Raw genomic sequence first — 16,647 nt, 5'->3', positions numbered from 1 at the left:
GCAGACGAGCAGCTGCATTTTGGACCAACTGAAGACGATGAACCAGAGAACTGGTCCAAACTGAACTACAAAGAACTGCAGTAGTCCAGTCTGCAAGTAATGAACAGATGAATAACACGTTCAAAGACATTAGCTGGAAGCTATGGCTTTACCTTGGCTAGCTGTCTTAAATGAAAAAAGCTGGATTGGACTACTGCGCTCACCTGCCCTCACAGTTTAAAGGAACCATCAAGGTACACAACAAGGTTTAACATTTGACTTACAATAGGAGGATAATGGGGCCACAGCACTGTCAGTGTGTTTATTAACAAAGTTACCAAAAATGACAACCTCTGTTTTGTTTTCATTTAATTTTAAAAAATGTAAAGACATCCACTGTTTAACGTCATCAAGGCAGCATAATAATAGCTGAAGTGAGACTGTCCCTGCTTTTAAAGGCATGTAATTGGCCTGTAATTAGCCAGAACAGTTGGGTACAGATTGTGCTTTTTTAAGAAGAGGCTGAATTTTAGCTTGTTTAAAACATGATGGGACACAGCCTGTAGCAATGGAAGTGTTGGTATAATCTCTGTATAAAAGGCCCAACAGTATTAAAAGTATTTTTAAGCAGACTTGGAGGAACACAATCCTATGGGCAGTATGATGATCTTAGCTGATGAACTACCACGGACAATTCATTCAAGGAGACAGACTCAAACTGCTCTCAGCTGAGCGCATAGGAGGAACACTGGGGTCTGAGGCACTGGACGATGAGACATGAGACCTAATAGCTGAAACTTTGTCAGTGAAAAATGCCAAAAAGTCATCACACATACTTGGTGAAGGTACAGCACGCACTGTCCTTAGTGGTGCGATAGAGTCCAAGATATCAGTGCAGGTTGAATGAAGGATGTCAGAAAGGTCCTCAACGCTTTCACCGCTCAAGTTCGTTATTCCAGAATCCATAAATACAATGGAAAATTTAGGCGCTATTAAAGCATTAAGCTACGGAAGCGTAGAGCTGCCACCCAGGCAAAAGAAAAAAAGAAGTATATCACGTTATAATGTGAAAAGTTTATTGTTCTGACAAGATACTTTTCATGTTTGTACAATATACTTTTGACGTTTGAACAACATAATATCACGTTATTACAATATGCATAATTATCACGTTCGTAAAGTCTGTTTATCTTTGACTTACCTGTTAAGTTGTATCGATCACTGCGAGGAGACAAAGACCTGGGTTCTCTTTTCAAAGTGTAATCACAGCTGGCATCTTTTTGTTGAACAAAATGTAGATGTCTCAAAAAATCATCAATTGAGACATAAAACTGACAGGATCTCTGAGTGTTTTCTGTGCTGCTTTTCTTCCAGACAGTTACTGTCAGGACTGAACGACTTGCTTCTCCAAAGTACAGATTACATCTTGTATCATCTTTCACAGATCCAGGCAGAGAACAAACAAACCAAACACATTCTCCATTAACATGCTGAACACTCATTTGTGGTTTCTGACCTGCATGAAGATTAATGGAGTCTCATTAATATACAAGAATATTGTATGTTTTACCAGTGCAACAATAACAATGATGGTGTTCACAAAAGCTGAACTGCAACACTCAGTCATTATGTTTTGTAATTAACTGTAACTGGTTATGTTTAGATTCCTGTCTGCTGTCTTTGGTGGTTTAAGAAAATATGTAAGAACAACACTCCTAAAAAAGTTTTGTCAAAGAAAACCTGCAGCTTTATGAAGATAACACACCCGAGTCTGTCTCTGAGATCACGGCTGTGTTCACTGTCAGTGTTGGTGTAAGAAGAGCTGAAAAATCAGAGGTAAAGAAATGTTACATCTCATAATTAATTTTTGGTTTAAATAAAAAACAAATATACAGTCACAGAAAATCAATGTGAAAAGTGGAACATCGATGACTCACCTTGTGCTTGAATCTCATGAACAAAAGCTGTTGGAAAGAAAATTTGTTAACAACGTACTGGAGGCATGTATGACTGATTAATACAAACAAACTGTCTTTTTAAGATCACAGGAAATCGTCCTGCCGAGGAAGTTTTAGTTTTGGACTCCACACATTAGTTTATCAGTTAAAAATATAAACAAGGAAGCACCACAAAGACACAAAAGTGGTTAGAAGAACGGACAACGTAAAGTCACCAGCCATGAAAAATGTAAAGCCAACAGTGTGAAACTCTTCGATCATAAAGCTACAGGAGGTTTAACTTACACATGAGGATGACAAACAGAAGGTGTCCAGCCATGATGAAGAGGATTACTGTGACTGTGCAGAACACATCTGAAAGTCTGACTGTGTAAAGGTTGATGTTCCAGTTTAAAGGACTTCACAGGAAAACCACAGCAACAATGAACGCTTTTACACAAGCGGAGCAAATGAACATGAACAGCCCTTTGAAACTACTTATGAGTTTTATTTAGACCAAAGAACAAGAAAGGAAGTGAAATAAAGACAAGCATGAGTACATGTGTATCATTTCTGTTGCCGTGGGCTTAGTTTCCCAGATGTCTGTGTGGCAACATGTGGCAGTAAAAACTCAAGAGTTTTAATAACAGGGACGCCATCATGGGAAATTAACAGAGAGAATATTTATTTCAAACCAGTACAAATAACACACAGTTATACTTGATTAAGACCTTAAGAAGTTATTTTACTAATAATAATTTTAAAAATATTCACACACGTTTGAATCCCAGTTCAGTATTGTGGTTTTCCTGTAAGCAGAGGTCCAAGGAATTACTTTGCCTCGAATGTACATCTCAGTTTTACACACACTGTTACTACAGTGCAGTTCAAACCAGGGCTGCACAGACAACCACAAACCACTGAAGAGAAAGCCTCCACCGTTACAGCCCAGCCACGGCCACTTTAGGCCCTCAGCTCTGGTCAAAGCAAAAGCAACAAAAACAAAAAAAACCAACCCCTACTGTTCTTAACCCAGATACAAAAGCAGCCTCCTGCCAGTGTCTAACAAATATTTAATAGAATAAAATACAAAAGTGAAAAAGGGTCATTACTTGGAAATAATATACAGGGAGTGCAGAATTATTAGGCAAGTTGTATTTTTGAGGAATAATTTTATTATTGAACAACAACCATGTTCTCAATGAACCCAAAAACTCATTAATATCAAAGCTGAATGTTTTTGGAAGTAGTTTTAGTTTGTTTTTAGTTTTAGCTGTTTTAGGGGGATATCTGTGTGTGCAGGTGACTATTACTGTGCATAATTATTAGACAACTTAACAAAAACAAATATATACCCATTTCAATTATTTATTTTACCAGTGAAACCAATATAACATCTCCACATTCACAAATATACATTTCTGACATTCAAAACAAAACAAAAACAAATCAGCGACCAATATAGCCACCTTTCTTTGCAAGGACACTCAAAAGCCTGCCATCCATGGATTCTGTCAGTGTTTTGATCTGTTCACCATCAACATTGCGTGCAGCAGCAACCACAGCCTCCCAGACACTGTTCAGAGAGGTGTACTGTTTTCCCTCCTTGTAAATCTCACATTTGATGATGGACCACAGGTTCTCAATGGGGTTCAGATCAGGTGAACAAGGAGGCCATGTCATTAGTTTTTCTCCTTTTATACCCTTTCTTGCCAGCCACGCTGTGGAGTACTTGGACGCGTGTGATGGAACATTGTCCTGCATGAAAATCATGTTTTTCTTGAAGGATGCAGACTTCTTCCTGTACCACTGCTTGAAGAAGGTGTCTTCCAGAAACTGGCAGTAGGACTGGGAGTTGAGCTTGACTCCATCCTCAACCCGAAAAGGCCCCACAAGCTCATCTTTGACGATACCAGCCCAAACCAGTACTCCACCTCCACCTTGCTGGCGTCTGAGTCGGACTGGAGCTCTCTGCCCTTTACCAATCCAGCCACGGGCCCATCCATCTGGCCCATCAAGACTCACTCTCATTTCATCAGTCCATAAAACCTTAGAAAAATCAGTCTTGAGATATTTCTTGGCCCAGTCTTGACGTTTCAGCTTGTGTGTCTTGTTCAGTGGTGGTCGTCTTTCAGCCTTTCTTACCTTGGCCATGTCTCTGAGTATTGCACACCTTGTGCTTTTGGGCACTCCAGTGATGTTGCAGCTCTGAAATATGGCCAAACTGGTGGCAAGTGGCATCTTGGCAGCTGCACGCTTGACTTTTCTCAGTTCATGGGCAGTTATTTTGCGCCTTGGTTTTTCCACACGCTTCTTGCGACCCTGTTGACTATTTTGAATGAAACGCTTGATTGTTCGATGATCACACTTCAGAAGCTTTGCAATTTTAAGACTGCTGCATCCCTCTGCAAGATATCTCACTATTTTGACTTTTCTGAGCCTGTCAAGTCCTTCTTTTGACCCATTTTGCCAAAGGAAAGGAAGTTGCCTAATAATTATGCACACCTGATATAGGGTGTTGATGTCATTAGACCACACCCTTCTCATTACAGAGATGCACATCACCTAATATGCTTAATTGGTAGTAGGCTTTCGAGCCTATACAGCTTGGAGTAAGACAACATGCATGAAGAGGATGATGTGGACAAAATACTCATTTGCCTAATAATTCTGCACTCCCTGTATACAAGAAAAAATAGTTTCAGGAAAAATGCTGTGCAAAATTTTTGAGCTAAACACAGATGGCAATTTGACATTAACTAGCAGAAATATAGTGACTACAGTGTCTTATATACATGAAAGGCAGATATAATGGGGCCCTAACACATAAAGACAGGAAAACCTTTATGCAGTGTGACCAATTTCAATCCCCCAGTTAACCTAACACCATGCATGTCTTTGAAGTATGGAAGGAAGCCTGGAGAGAACCGACCCAGCACAGTGAGAACATCCAAACTCCACACAGAAAAGCCCAGCTGGCTGGTGGTTTGGATTCCAGGACCCTCATGCTCTGAGGTAACAGTGATAATCTTGAGGTAACTGTTGTTGTGCTTTTGTGCTATATAAACAAAACTGGGTTGAATTGAAATAAACACTGCAGCCCCATTACCAGTCTATTTTGATTAAGTGAACTGGTTATGGAATGACATAATGTGCATTACTTCTCTTTTAGTCCCTCTGGGATCTTTGGTTGTGTGCATGATACCGTATCATGTGTTTGTATATAAGTATGTCTCTGTGTTTAATGTCTTACAATACCGAAAAATATCCAATTTCAAAATGTTGTGCTAACATTGATTAGAACAAAAACACGGTTACAATCTTAACTTGCAGCTTCTGCAGAGTACAGTTTGTTCAAGGAACAGAAAACATTTCCAGTACTGACAGAGTAACAGTGGGTATTTACATTACTGAAAATAAAATAATAAGCATCATCAATGTGCCTGCAGCATGCTGTAGGTCATGTCCTGTGAGACTGGTGCAGCTGGTTTCTCAGAGATGGTGGCGTATGGATGATAAATATCAGACTAAAAAAGAAAGAACATAGCTGTAAGAGTCATTTACGTCTATAACATCTTCAAAGCCAAATAACAAACATCTTAATTACTGAAACTTTGTCTCACTTACATCTTGCTCTTTCCTTTCTTGTTTGTTCAGTTTCTCAGCACCTGCAATTAAGAGAATCATAAAACTAAAACTGCTGTTTTTAGACAGATACAAAGTGCAAGAAGAACTGAAGTAATACAGTTTGTTCTATTCCTGCACAAATATGACCTGGTGTACTTCCCCATGTACTGAAGGGCATACACCACATGTTACTGTCATTTCACTATTTTTTTTCTTTAAAAGGACCCGAAAGATCTTTTGTTGGTGTTTTTCATGCAGCAAATAAAAGCAACAATGTTTCTGAAAGATTTGCTTTTTTCAGTGGTGCAACTCTTTATATGATACAGTATTCACTTTGTCATACTTTAAAAGAAACACAACAACTAAATAACTAAACCTGCAGATAAACTGAGGAATCTATTGTACATTCTCTTTAAAGCTGTCAGGACTGCGGAGATTAGGGACACTGAGGGTCCTGCAGCACCCCCTGGTGGATGGTGGATGTCCACAAGTATAATTAAAAACTGTGTAGTTGTGTGTTATGTTACAAGGTCTTTGCAGATAAAGTGCTGCAATATTTACTTTTCAAACACACATTTCATCAAACATCCATAACCATGTACAATTTACAACATTTATATAAATATCTGTTTTCATATTGCTGTTGAGGTACCCCAGTTTTCACATATGTCATCCCTTCAACACCCCCTGTCCCCACATAAAAGATGTTCCCACAGCTGTGGTATAATAATATAATTACAATATTGAAATTTGTCTTCCACCCTGTACTACAGTGTTTAAGGAGGTGTAAAACAAAAGGAAAACAAAAATAAATAAAAAAATAAAAACAGCTCACCGGTAGCACAGCTGGCACCGGGTATTGAAGTGATCACACTGTAGGCTCCATCATCACCTTCAGGTAACTTTATGCAGCAGGAAAGAGGACATTAAATGAGAAAATCCATTAATAATACATTAACGTTAACCTACCTTTAAACCTTTTGTATTTACATTTTTGAATGTTTTAGTGTAGAATTTGACAAACATTTTAGTTTATTTACCATTCTTCCAGGGTCAATATTTGTCATGCACACAAAGTCATCTGCAGCAGGAGGTAAATAATAAAGCTCAGTTAACAAGTGTATAAATACTGTTCTAGGTATTGTATAAATCAACAACACAACAATACCTTGGATGTTGGTTCTTGTCCTAAACATAGAAAAGGAAAATTAATTTAAAAAATAAACAAAAGTCATATAAATCCTGAATATTCTCCATAGACCCATCATATTACTCTGTTTGATTACTACTTTAAAGGCTGGTTTTTGATACAGGAAAGTGAATGGACTTTCTGCCCTGAAGTGCCCCACTGCCCCTGAGCAAGGCATTTAATCCACAACTCTTCCAATAATTCTGTTTAGTTGCTGAATAAGAAAACAATCTATTTTTTTTTTTTCACCTTTCCCATTTGGTTCTTTTGCCATCAGAATTATTGTCTAAAGGCAAAGAAAGATGCCCAACGAATTTACTTTACCAAATGGACCATCCCAGCCTTGCCGTATTGGTCCATTTGATTCACCTTTGCTTTTATTGTTTATTTTATTTTATTTTCGCTTGCTACACACGGGACAGACATGACTGGGGGAAAGAAAGAGGGAAAGAAAGACAGTGGGGAAGAGGAACGGTGACAAAGGGCAAAAAACAAAAACCAACAAAACCATCAGACAAAAAATACATATATCAATCACCTGGATCACCTGTTGAGAAAGAAAAAAGAGAAAACAAGCAAAAAATAAAGCAATATAATAAACAACATCATCGTGATGATCTATGTGAATATAACAGTAAATACTAAATATTAAACATTATTGTGCAGCACGTAGGATCGACAGCGCACAGTGTGCTTTGAGGTAAGAGCCCAAAAGGGTGTAGTTAGTGTGTGTGAGCACCCGTGTGTACACCTGTGAGCATGAACGCGCTTGTATTTAAAAGGTTCCTTCATGTAATGATGTGCTAGAGGGTGTGGGGGGCCATAGCCCCGTCCTCCAGGGCATGAAGCAGGTATGGAGGATATCCAGGCTCCAGACATCCAGAGACCCCCAGAGCACAAGAGACCAAGGAAGACCAACGAAGACCAATGGAGGGGCAGCCGCGCCACTCTCCCGGAAAGAGCTGAGGAGAGCCCCAAATGAGGGGTCACTCAGCAGCCATGGAGCAGAAGCCAGGGGGGGTTGCAGTGACGTGCCCATGAGCTCCGCCGGCAGCCAGCTGTGCCAGAGTGACCAAGCCCCAGGCCGAGAGGCCGAGGGCACCCCAGTGGTGTGGTGGGGGGAGATAGGCCTCCATACCTTGGAGGGCCTGAGATGTTCCTAGAGAGGTGGCGTCTGATACCCAACCTGACATATAGACACAAACAAACAGGCACACACAGATACAAACATCCATTCCCACCCTCATGCTCTCATATGCGATTACTCAGCACTCACCCAACGTGGAGACAGACATAAAGAGACACTGTACACACAATCACACTCCCCAAGCGTACTCTAAGCCCCAGGTCTAGGTACCCTTGCCCCTGGAGGGGGAAACTGCACCCAGACCCAGGTGGTGTTACCCTTTTCCCTGGGGTGGAGAGAAGCAGACCACCCCGACTCCGCAGCAGCAGGGAGACCCCACATTCCAGACCCCAATCAGACGGCCAACTCCTCCTCCCAGCCCCCCCGCCCCAACAGGCAACAGAGAACGGGGGTGTAAGAAAACAATCTAAAGTCAGTAAGTTTAACTTCTGCCTGTACAAGTGATAACAAAAGAATACTTACTTACTACTCAGGTTTGCTGAAAACAGGTTTCTTACCTCTTTAGAGAATATCCTTCTGGAATAAACAGCAACAAAGAAGTGACAGTCAGTCTGCTGGGGTCATGTTGGGCATCAGATCAGCTTTACAGCCGTTAATTACAAACTAACAAGCTCTGATTCAGTGAGACGTCTGTGACACAGAAGAGCCTCTAACAACAAATCTGACTACAAAACTGCTTGTAAGAAGAAGACACTGTAGTCAGTATTAATCCACTCAGTGTGAAATGTTAGTATTACACTCTAACTCTCATAGATATCTGCACACTTTCACATATTAACTGATTGAGATCTCACCCGTTCTTCTTTTAGATCTGAAAAGTGCCAGTACCAATAAGATGGCACCCACAGTTACACCAGAACCAACGACGACCAGCACAACAGTCAGTGTCCCCGTTCCTGTTTAGGAAACCACAAACACATCTCATCTCTAACTGAAAAGGAGATTAATGTCTGCTCTGATTTATTATTAACTATTGTCACAAATGATGCATCAGTAATTTAATTACCTGATGGTGAGATGACAGAAGTGGTAGAAGTGGAAGCACTGAAACTGCTGAGACTCGATTCTGCTGCAAAAGCACAAAAAATGTTTAAGATCTAAGATTTAAGAAGCTATGTGTGATGATCAGTGTTAATATTCACATGAATTGTATGTCATACCTGTGGTCAAGGTAAATGATGATTTTGTGTTTATCTTTCTTGAGACTTCTTCTACAATGTTTAGAATAAAAGTGTATTTATTGATTTTAAAAAAAACAAAAAAAACAAAACAATATATTACACCAAAACTCCATGTCTTTGCTTTGAGGAGGATTGCTTTAATAAAGAAAAATCAATAATTTCTGATTAAATAACGCTACAATGCATAAAACCTCAGTAATTTAGTTACCTGATGGTGAGTCCACAGTACTGGTAGAAGTGGAAGCCCTGGCTGTCGTGAGACTTGATTCTGCTGCATAAATGCACAAAAATGTTAAAGACTTTTTTATAGTGATTGTGTGATTGAGTTATCAAGTCATTTTGAACTAATAATCAAATGTATTATCGCATTAATCACTAACTATTTCTTTCCCAGCAGTATTGTTAGTTACTCAGTCGATCCACCGCTTTGTTCCAAATTCTAATATTTTGTGTATTGTTGTAAATTTAGTGCAGACAGAAGATGAGTGTAAATGTCTGGAGATGCTGAATAGTTCTTGTCTTTGTGTCCCTCTGGTGGTTATTTTTGGTGTCACACTCAAAACAGTACTTTTAGTTTTCTTGGTCAGCAGTCACATGAGCAATGATTAAGTTAAGAGAATTTAATGATTACAACTTTTGTTATACAGATAAGAGAAATCATGTAGGCTTTGCTCTGATAAAAATGTGTTGGTTTATTTATTTTCTCTGTGTTATTTCAGTTTTAGAAATCCCCGTACCTCAGAGGAACAAAATAACATCGAGACCAGACAGTAGACAGTCGTAATTATCATAGAATTCAAGTTAATGTAACTTCTGTGCCTGACTGTGTGAGCAGGTTCACTTTGTGTCTAACTGGAAAACTGATGCTAACTCTGAGGACAGAATTACTTCAGTAAACATTTTGTAATTTCAGCCACAAAAAGAAAAAACTGTTGTCACTCTACATAGTTCCTCTGCTTTCGCACGAACAGGCTCTTTCTTTACCTGCAGGAAGTTACAAATTTATGATAAAAAAAATTGCTAAATTAATGGCTCAGCTGTTGCTTCATTGAAGCTCATTTTAGCAAATGTTTATGCTTATGTTTGAATTTTTGATGCATACATAACAATCTTACCTGTGATCCTGTCTCATGACCTCTGCTTTCAAAACATCTTCACATGTTTTGACTGCAAAGGTCGCGCTGACTGTAAGACTGACACTAACAGCTTATTTAAATGTGCTATTAACGATTGTCACACAAAACACATCAGTTACCTGACTTAGACGGTGAGTTCACAGTGGTAGAGGGGGAAGAATCTTGCTGCGGTTTTGCTGCATAAATCCACAAAACACATTTAAGATCATTTTAAGAAGTGGTGTGAAAAAAAGAAGTGATCTGGACTGATATTTAAATGTACTCTGTCCTGCCTGTGGTAGATGTTGACTTTGTGGTGGTTATTCTTGATGCTGCTTTTCACAACAGAATAAAAGAAGACAAATAAATCAACATGACAAGTTTTTTCCTTTCACACAGTCATTTTAAAAGAAGACATTTTGAGACTAAAAACAAATTTACTGTCACAGTACTGCAGCATTTCCATCCTAAATGCAAAATAAGTTAATCAGTCAATCCCCCACTTTGTTTCAAACTGGAGTATTTGGGGAACTGTCATAAAATATAAAATTAGTTTTTACCTCCACCTTTACTCTGAGTCTTTACTGAAAATGTTTTATATGTCTGTTAAATATTTATTGTTCTCGTCTTTGTATTTCTCTGGTGCTTGGAAATGGACAGAGTTAATTATTAATCCAAGAAGGTAATGTATTGGAATCATGGCATTATTGTTATTCTACTAATAAAAGGTCTCTAAGATGAGACCTTTTATTATCATTCAGTGGTAAAGACAGGACAGAGCCAGTGGATACTGTGGATTTATTATCAGCTCAAAATAATATCTAGTCTACTTCTCTCTAACTGTGACTCTGAGGACAGTGAGCAGTTTCTTTGCACAGGAAACATTTGCTGTATCTTACTGTGGAAAAGACTTTATTACCACATCATCTGTACATCTTATTTAAAATGACCCATCCATCAAAAATCATACTAAAATATCTTATATCCACCTGACCAACATGTATTATTTATAACATGTTTTCCTTTCTGATTAAACTTCACACTCATTAAAGACTGAAAGCTGCTGTGTATTTTTTTTCACATGTAAAACAGTTACTGTTGCTTATCTCTTATTATTATCAGTAAAAAAGTAAAATATTTCTGTTATGGCTGTAAGAGCCAACATCTCTCAATGAAGGCTGCTATTTTTCATTTATCAAGTTATTAATGGTTTTACTTTGGAAAATTAAAGCAGTGCTTTTCTGTCAATCTTATTAAGCATTTTTATTTCAGAAATCACAAAATACTCTATAGAAGTGAGGATGAAAAACAGTAGTTTTGTATTTATTTTCAAACAGATTTAATGATGAATCCTCTCCAGATCTATCAGAATTAAAATGGCGACATGGTGCTTTATATACTCATTGCAAGGATGTGTCCTTGTTGTGGAGTTCAACTAATGATGACTTTCTTTTTCTAATCATGGATATGCTTAACTCAGAGTGAACACACTGGGAGCTGAATGAACTTAATATGTTAACATGCTGAGAATTTCATCAATGCACAAAGTACACACAGCTGCTGTATCATTGTATATAAAGAATGTGGTTAAAACATACAGTATTACAATATTAATAAGGAAAATATTATGCACTTTAAAATGGTTGAATTGTTTTTACTTACCTGATGTTTTCTTTTTCTTTTGTGAGGTAGGGTTTTGAAGATTTGGAACTTCTGAAGTGAAACAGAAACATTTAAAACTTATTTTGTGTTTTTGCATTTTTCATGCACTCATAACAGAATCACATTATCATCTCTACTCATGCCATGTTCTTAGGTCACACTAATTGTAGGGCTCAGATTAACCAGCTTTTCTATTTCTGATTAATTACTGTCACACATACCACATCAGTGATTTAGTTACCTGATAGTGGGGTTACAGGAGTGGTATTATTGGAAGCACTGGGATTGCTGAGACTCAGTGCTGTATAAATACATAAAAAGTTGGTTTTTTCTAAATCTAAAGAAAACATTCACAATGTTCTGTATGATACTTAGATGTATAGTCTTACCTGTGGTCATGGTACATGGTGAGTTCACTTTGGTTGTTGGTGATTCTTTCTCCAAAATATCTAGAATTAAAAAAACAAATGGGTTTGTGTATATAAATTAATGTCTATGTTTTGATGGGTGATTTTGTTGGTTGGTTTTCTTGTGTTTGCCTGCGGAGCATTGGGAGTCATCTGCCGGGTATTTAAAGAGCAGCGTGGCAGCTCTCAGGTGACGGATTGTTGTTTCGGCCTTAAGTGGTAAATCATGAACCGGCTTCTATGTATGTTACGTTCCCCTGAGGGGTCTAGGCGGTGAGGGGGAAGTAACAAAAAGTGTCCGGGTCAGAAAAGGAGACAAGAAGGCATCAGGGTTAAATTAAAGAGTTTTATTAAAGTAGCTCAACTAAAAGAGACGGACAAGCCGCTATCACCATTTAAAGAAAACAAACAAAACTCAAGTGTTGGTCAACAAAATAAAAGTAAGTCAAAAAGAGAGCCGCTCACTAGCTGCAAACACGGTCACGCAGCTCACTAGCTGAAAACCACAAAAACAAAGCTCACTAGCTGCAAACACCACCAACACTCAGCTCACTAGTTGTAACCACTCACACAGCACTCAAGCCCAGAGCTCACCATTGCCTGGGCTTAAATCCCTTTAATTACTGACGAGAGTCAGCTGTGTAAAAGAAAAGAGGTGGCACCTCAGGCAGATAGGAGATTGTAGGACACACCCACACAGGCACCTTCAGGAGGAGAACCTGCTAGGGCCGTAACAATGTACTACTTTGATTTGCACAACATTCACGGATTGTCGTCTCTTCTGCTTCCTGACAGTTTGCGACCCTCACTGCCCAGCCATTCTCAGTCTGGAGCTATCCTGCCTAACTCTCCATGCTACCTCACTTCATCTCTTCTAGAACTCAGCCTCCCTGCTCACCTGTGCTGCCTGGGGTCCACGTTGTCCCCACTTCAATCTCCAGCCTGAAGTACCTCTCCCAAGCTTCTAGTAAATGTGTGGCAAGTAAGCTCTCTAACTTATTCCTTGTGCAGTCTCTCGTAACTCTATGCTCCATTTCTACAGGTCGCTAACTGTGTTTTCTCCTTTTCCCCTCCAGACAGTTTGGGTTCTCTGCTCAGACAGAACTGTCATGTTTGTTAAACTGAACTACAAACATTAATTGAAATCCTGAAATTCAGGATCTTTTTCAGAGCCAGAGGAAACACTAAGTGACTGCAGAGATGTGGTTTTCATAAAACACCTAGAAAACAGGAAATTAACAAAAATACACAGCAGTCTTTAATAATAAACACATTCATTTAGAAACTGCTTTTTTTCACTACTTGTGTTTTCTTTTTCTAATATTTAAATGAGTTTGAAAAATAGGAAAACAGGAAGGTAGCAAACACTTTTTTACACCACTGTATGTCTTTGTAAACTATCACTTCTTGGGAAATGACAACAATTGTTGAATATTAAAAGCAGATGAGATCTGTGTAGGAGGTCAGAGGGTTGTGACCAAGTAGAATATTAATAATTTCATGTCAACCTCAGCTGCAGCCTTGCTCACCACTAGCACATGCTGGGCTCAATGCTCAACACTGTTAATATTTACAAGTCTTACAAAATGGCTTACTCATAATTTAACCATAGCTGAACTGTGACTTTATTCACATCTTCTGGCACAGCTGCAGTCTTATAACCACCAGTTCTATTAATTTTGAATTTTAATGGACAAACAGGCTGAAATTCAATAAACTTAACAGAAATTCAGTCAAATTAATCAGATTAACTACAAGAAAAGAGGGAATAATTATACAGTGACTAAGGCACACTTTGTAAAATTATGTCAACTTCAACATTCAGTAGCAGTTTAATTAATTAATGTTTTATTAATTTCAAAAGTAGTATCATATACACTAAAACAGGCTATATTTCTCTTTGACTTACCCTGCATGTTGTATCGATCACTATGAGGTGACAAAGAGTTGGGTTCACTTTCCAAACTGTAATCACAGCTGGCATCCTTTTGTTGAACAAGAAGTAGATGTCTCAAAAAATCAGCAACGGAGACATAAAACTGGCAGAACCTCTGGTCTTTTTTGTTGCGTTCCTTCTTCACAGTTTGATTTAGGACTGCACGACTTGCTTCTCCAAAGTACAGATTACATCTTGTATCGTTTTTCACAGATCCAGGCAGAGAGCATATGATGAGAACATATTCCCCATCAAAATGCTGAACACTCATCTCTGGTTTCTGACCTGCATGAAGATCAATGTACCGTCATTAAGCATCAGTCACAAACACTTCATGTTTCAACAGTGCAACAATAAAACTGTGTTGAAATTGACAAAAGTCCTACTGTAACACTCAGTCATCATGTTTAATAATTTACATTAACATACTAATCAGCACGATAATCCTGTGTGTAATTTTAGGACAGTGTGATTTACACTGAAATAAAAAAAACTCTTAAAAATGTTTTGTTGAACTGAAAAAAGCAAAAGCCATGAGAGGCTCTATCACACTATATGATGACTGATCCAATCACAGGATGAGCAGTCTGTCACTTCATATGCTGACAAAGTTTGTGTTACTGTGTGAAGAGGGAGAATTCACATCTGCATACTGCACAGTGTAAAAACATCTCACTTTGCCCTCAGAGGGTGACCTCTGATGTGACACTAACAGCAGTTCAGTTCCTGTCTGTGTCTGTAAACGTGAGAAACCTGTGATAGTTTCTTGCTCCCCAGTATAAAATAACCTGAACATATTGAAGCAGATGATGGTGGCTGACAGTGTAATGTGACTGAGTCTGTCTCTGAGATCACTGTTGCATTGGTCCAAAACACACTAAACAATAAGAGCTAAAGAGGCATTTTATCAAAAATCTAATTGTTAAATATGACAGTGAGAAATTATGATTTCAGTACGGAGCAATTCTTTAGAAGAAAACCATGTTAAATGTTTAAAGAACAGCTTGAAATTAAAATAGTAAATTGTGGACTGACCTTGTCCTTGAATCTCAGGTGAGGAAACTGTCAGAAAAAAATGACAAGCTAAATATAAATATTAATAATTTTTTAAAATTTCAACAAAATGTAGACAGTTTTTTATTGTATCAGAGTCAAGATAGAAGTCAAGATCAATTTAATTTAACACAAGGAAATTCGTTTTGGACTCCATACTGAATTTTCTCAATACAAATAAAATACAAATACACAAAACAAACACACACTGCACAAACACTCAACAGAAAACCAGCCATCAAAAATTATTGCTACATAAAATGCAAAAACTTTCAGGATGTTTAACTTACTCACGAAGATGACAAATAACAGGAGTCCAGACATGATGAAGCTGAAAACTACAACTGTCCAGACGTCTGACTGATACACTAGTATCATTTTGCAGAACTTACACAGAGTACAACCACAGGAAGTAACAGTGCTGAAACTCCCACATAAAGACCACACGCTACACAATGAACAGACTTTTGAAAATGCCTATAGATGTTAGCCTGAGTTAAAACCACAGGATATAAAGAAAAGGAGAGCATGTTTTACACCATTTCTGTTGCTGTGGCTTTCTGTAGGTAAAAACATGCACGCACACAAGCTTAGTGTAATTATGTTGTTGTTTTAATTCTGCATTCATTTCCACAACAGCTGTCAAGGTTCATAGTCTCTGTGCTGTTACTTTTTTGTCTTTTAGATTTTTTGTTTTATTGTTTTTATGCACTAAATAGCCATTACATTAGGTACAACTATTCAACCACTTGTTAATGCAAATATCTAATCTAATCAAAATAAAGAAACTCAGTTCATTTAGGCATGTAGACATGATCAAGACGACCTGCATAAGTTCAGCTCGAGCATCAGAATGATGAAGAAAGGTGATTTGAGTGACTGAAAATAATTCAGTTTAATTTTATTTATATTGTGCCACACTTATGTCTTCATGTTCAGTCTCTTCCCTGCTTTATTTCTGAGCACCTGCAAGTAAGAGAACCACATCCTAAAATATGATTTTCAGTCAGGCAGATACAGGTGCAACATGAATTAAACCAATCTGAATTTTATTCTGTTCCTGTATAAATATGACCTGATATACTTCCTCATCTACTGAAGGCCATTCCTTGCATGTCTCCCCTCACTCTCTCCCAAAATTTCTGTCAGTTCAGAATTTGTTCTCCACTCATATATTTCTATATCAGTGGAGAACAAATTCCAACAGTCTTAGAGAAGCCCATAAAGAGCCTGGGACGGTGGTATAATGCAGACCTCAATCATACGTGGCAACTAGAACAACTAAGACAGAACTTGGCTAATGACCTCAAGCAGATTAACAGCACTACACTCCCAGGGAAACTGAAACTCTGGTGCTTCCAGTTTGGGTTATTACCTAGACTACTGTGGCCATTGACAATGTACGAGGTCTCAC

At 38.3% G+C, this 16,647-nt stretch overlaps 1 protein-coding gene across 4 annotated transcripts; it reads right to left on the bottom strand.

The window, feature by feature from the left end:
* Positions 1-4,485: 4,485 nt before the first annotated feature.
* LOC120440157 (cell wall protein DAN4-like) lies at positions 4,486-15,612 on the bottom strand. Of its 4 annotated transcripts, none has more exons than XM_039611962.1 (18): positions 15,524-15,612; positions 15,216-15,242; positions 14,154-14,465; positions 12,227-12,286; positions 12,079-12,138; positions 11,838-11,888; positions 10,469-10,510; positions 10,316-10,372; positions 9,269-9,331; positions 9,040-9,090; positions 8,886-8,948; positions 8,674-8,775; positions 8,377-8,395; positions 6,712-6,731; positions 6,584-6,624; positions 6,379-6,445; positions 5,544-5,584; positions 4,486-5,443 (listed from the first exon to the last, which is right to left on the bottom strand). In XM_039611962.1, exons 1-18 carry the CDS (start codon positions 15,609-15,611, stop codon positions 5,351-5,353), a joined length of 1,257 nt encoding a protein of 418 aa, XP_039467896.1. In that variant the 5' UTR covers position 15,612; the 3' UTR covers positions 4,486-5,350. The 4 variants fall into 4 exon arrangements, with proteins under 4 accessions (XP_039467896.1, XP_039467899.1, XP_039467898.1 ...); XM_039611965.1 differs by having other exon boundaries at positions 8,886-8,945; XM_039611964.1 differs by having other exon boundaries at positions 9,269-9,328.
* Positions 15,613-16,647: the final 1,035 nt, after the last annotated feature.

This window comes from Oreochromis aureus, linkage group 5 (genome assembly GCF_013358895.1).
Source record: "Oreochromis aureus strain Israel breed Guangdong linkage group 5, ZZ_aureus, whole genome shotgun sequence".
NCBI classification, from domain to species: Eukaryota; Metazoa; Chordata; class Actinopteri; order Cichliformes; family Cichlidae; genus Oreochromis; species Oreochromis aureus.
Note: the sequence above shows the minus strand (reverse complement) of the source record. Positions and strands in the feature narration are given on the sequence as shown.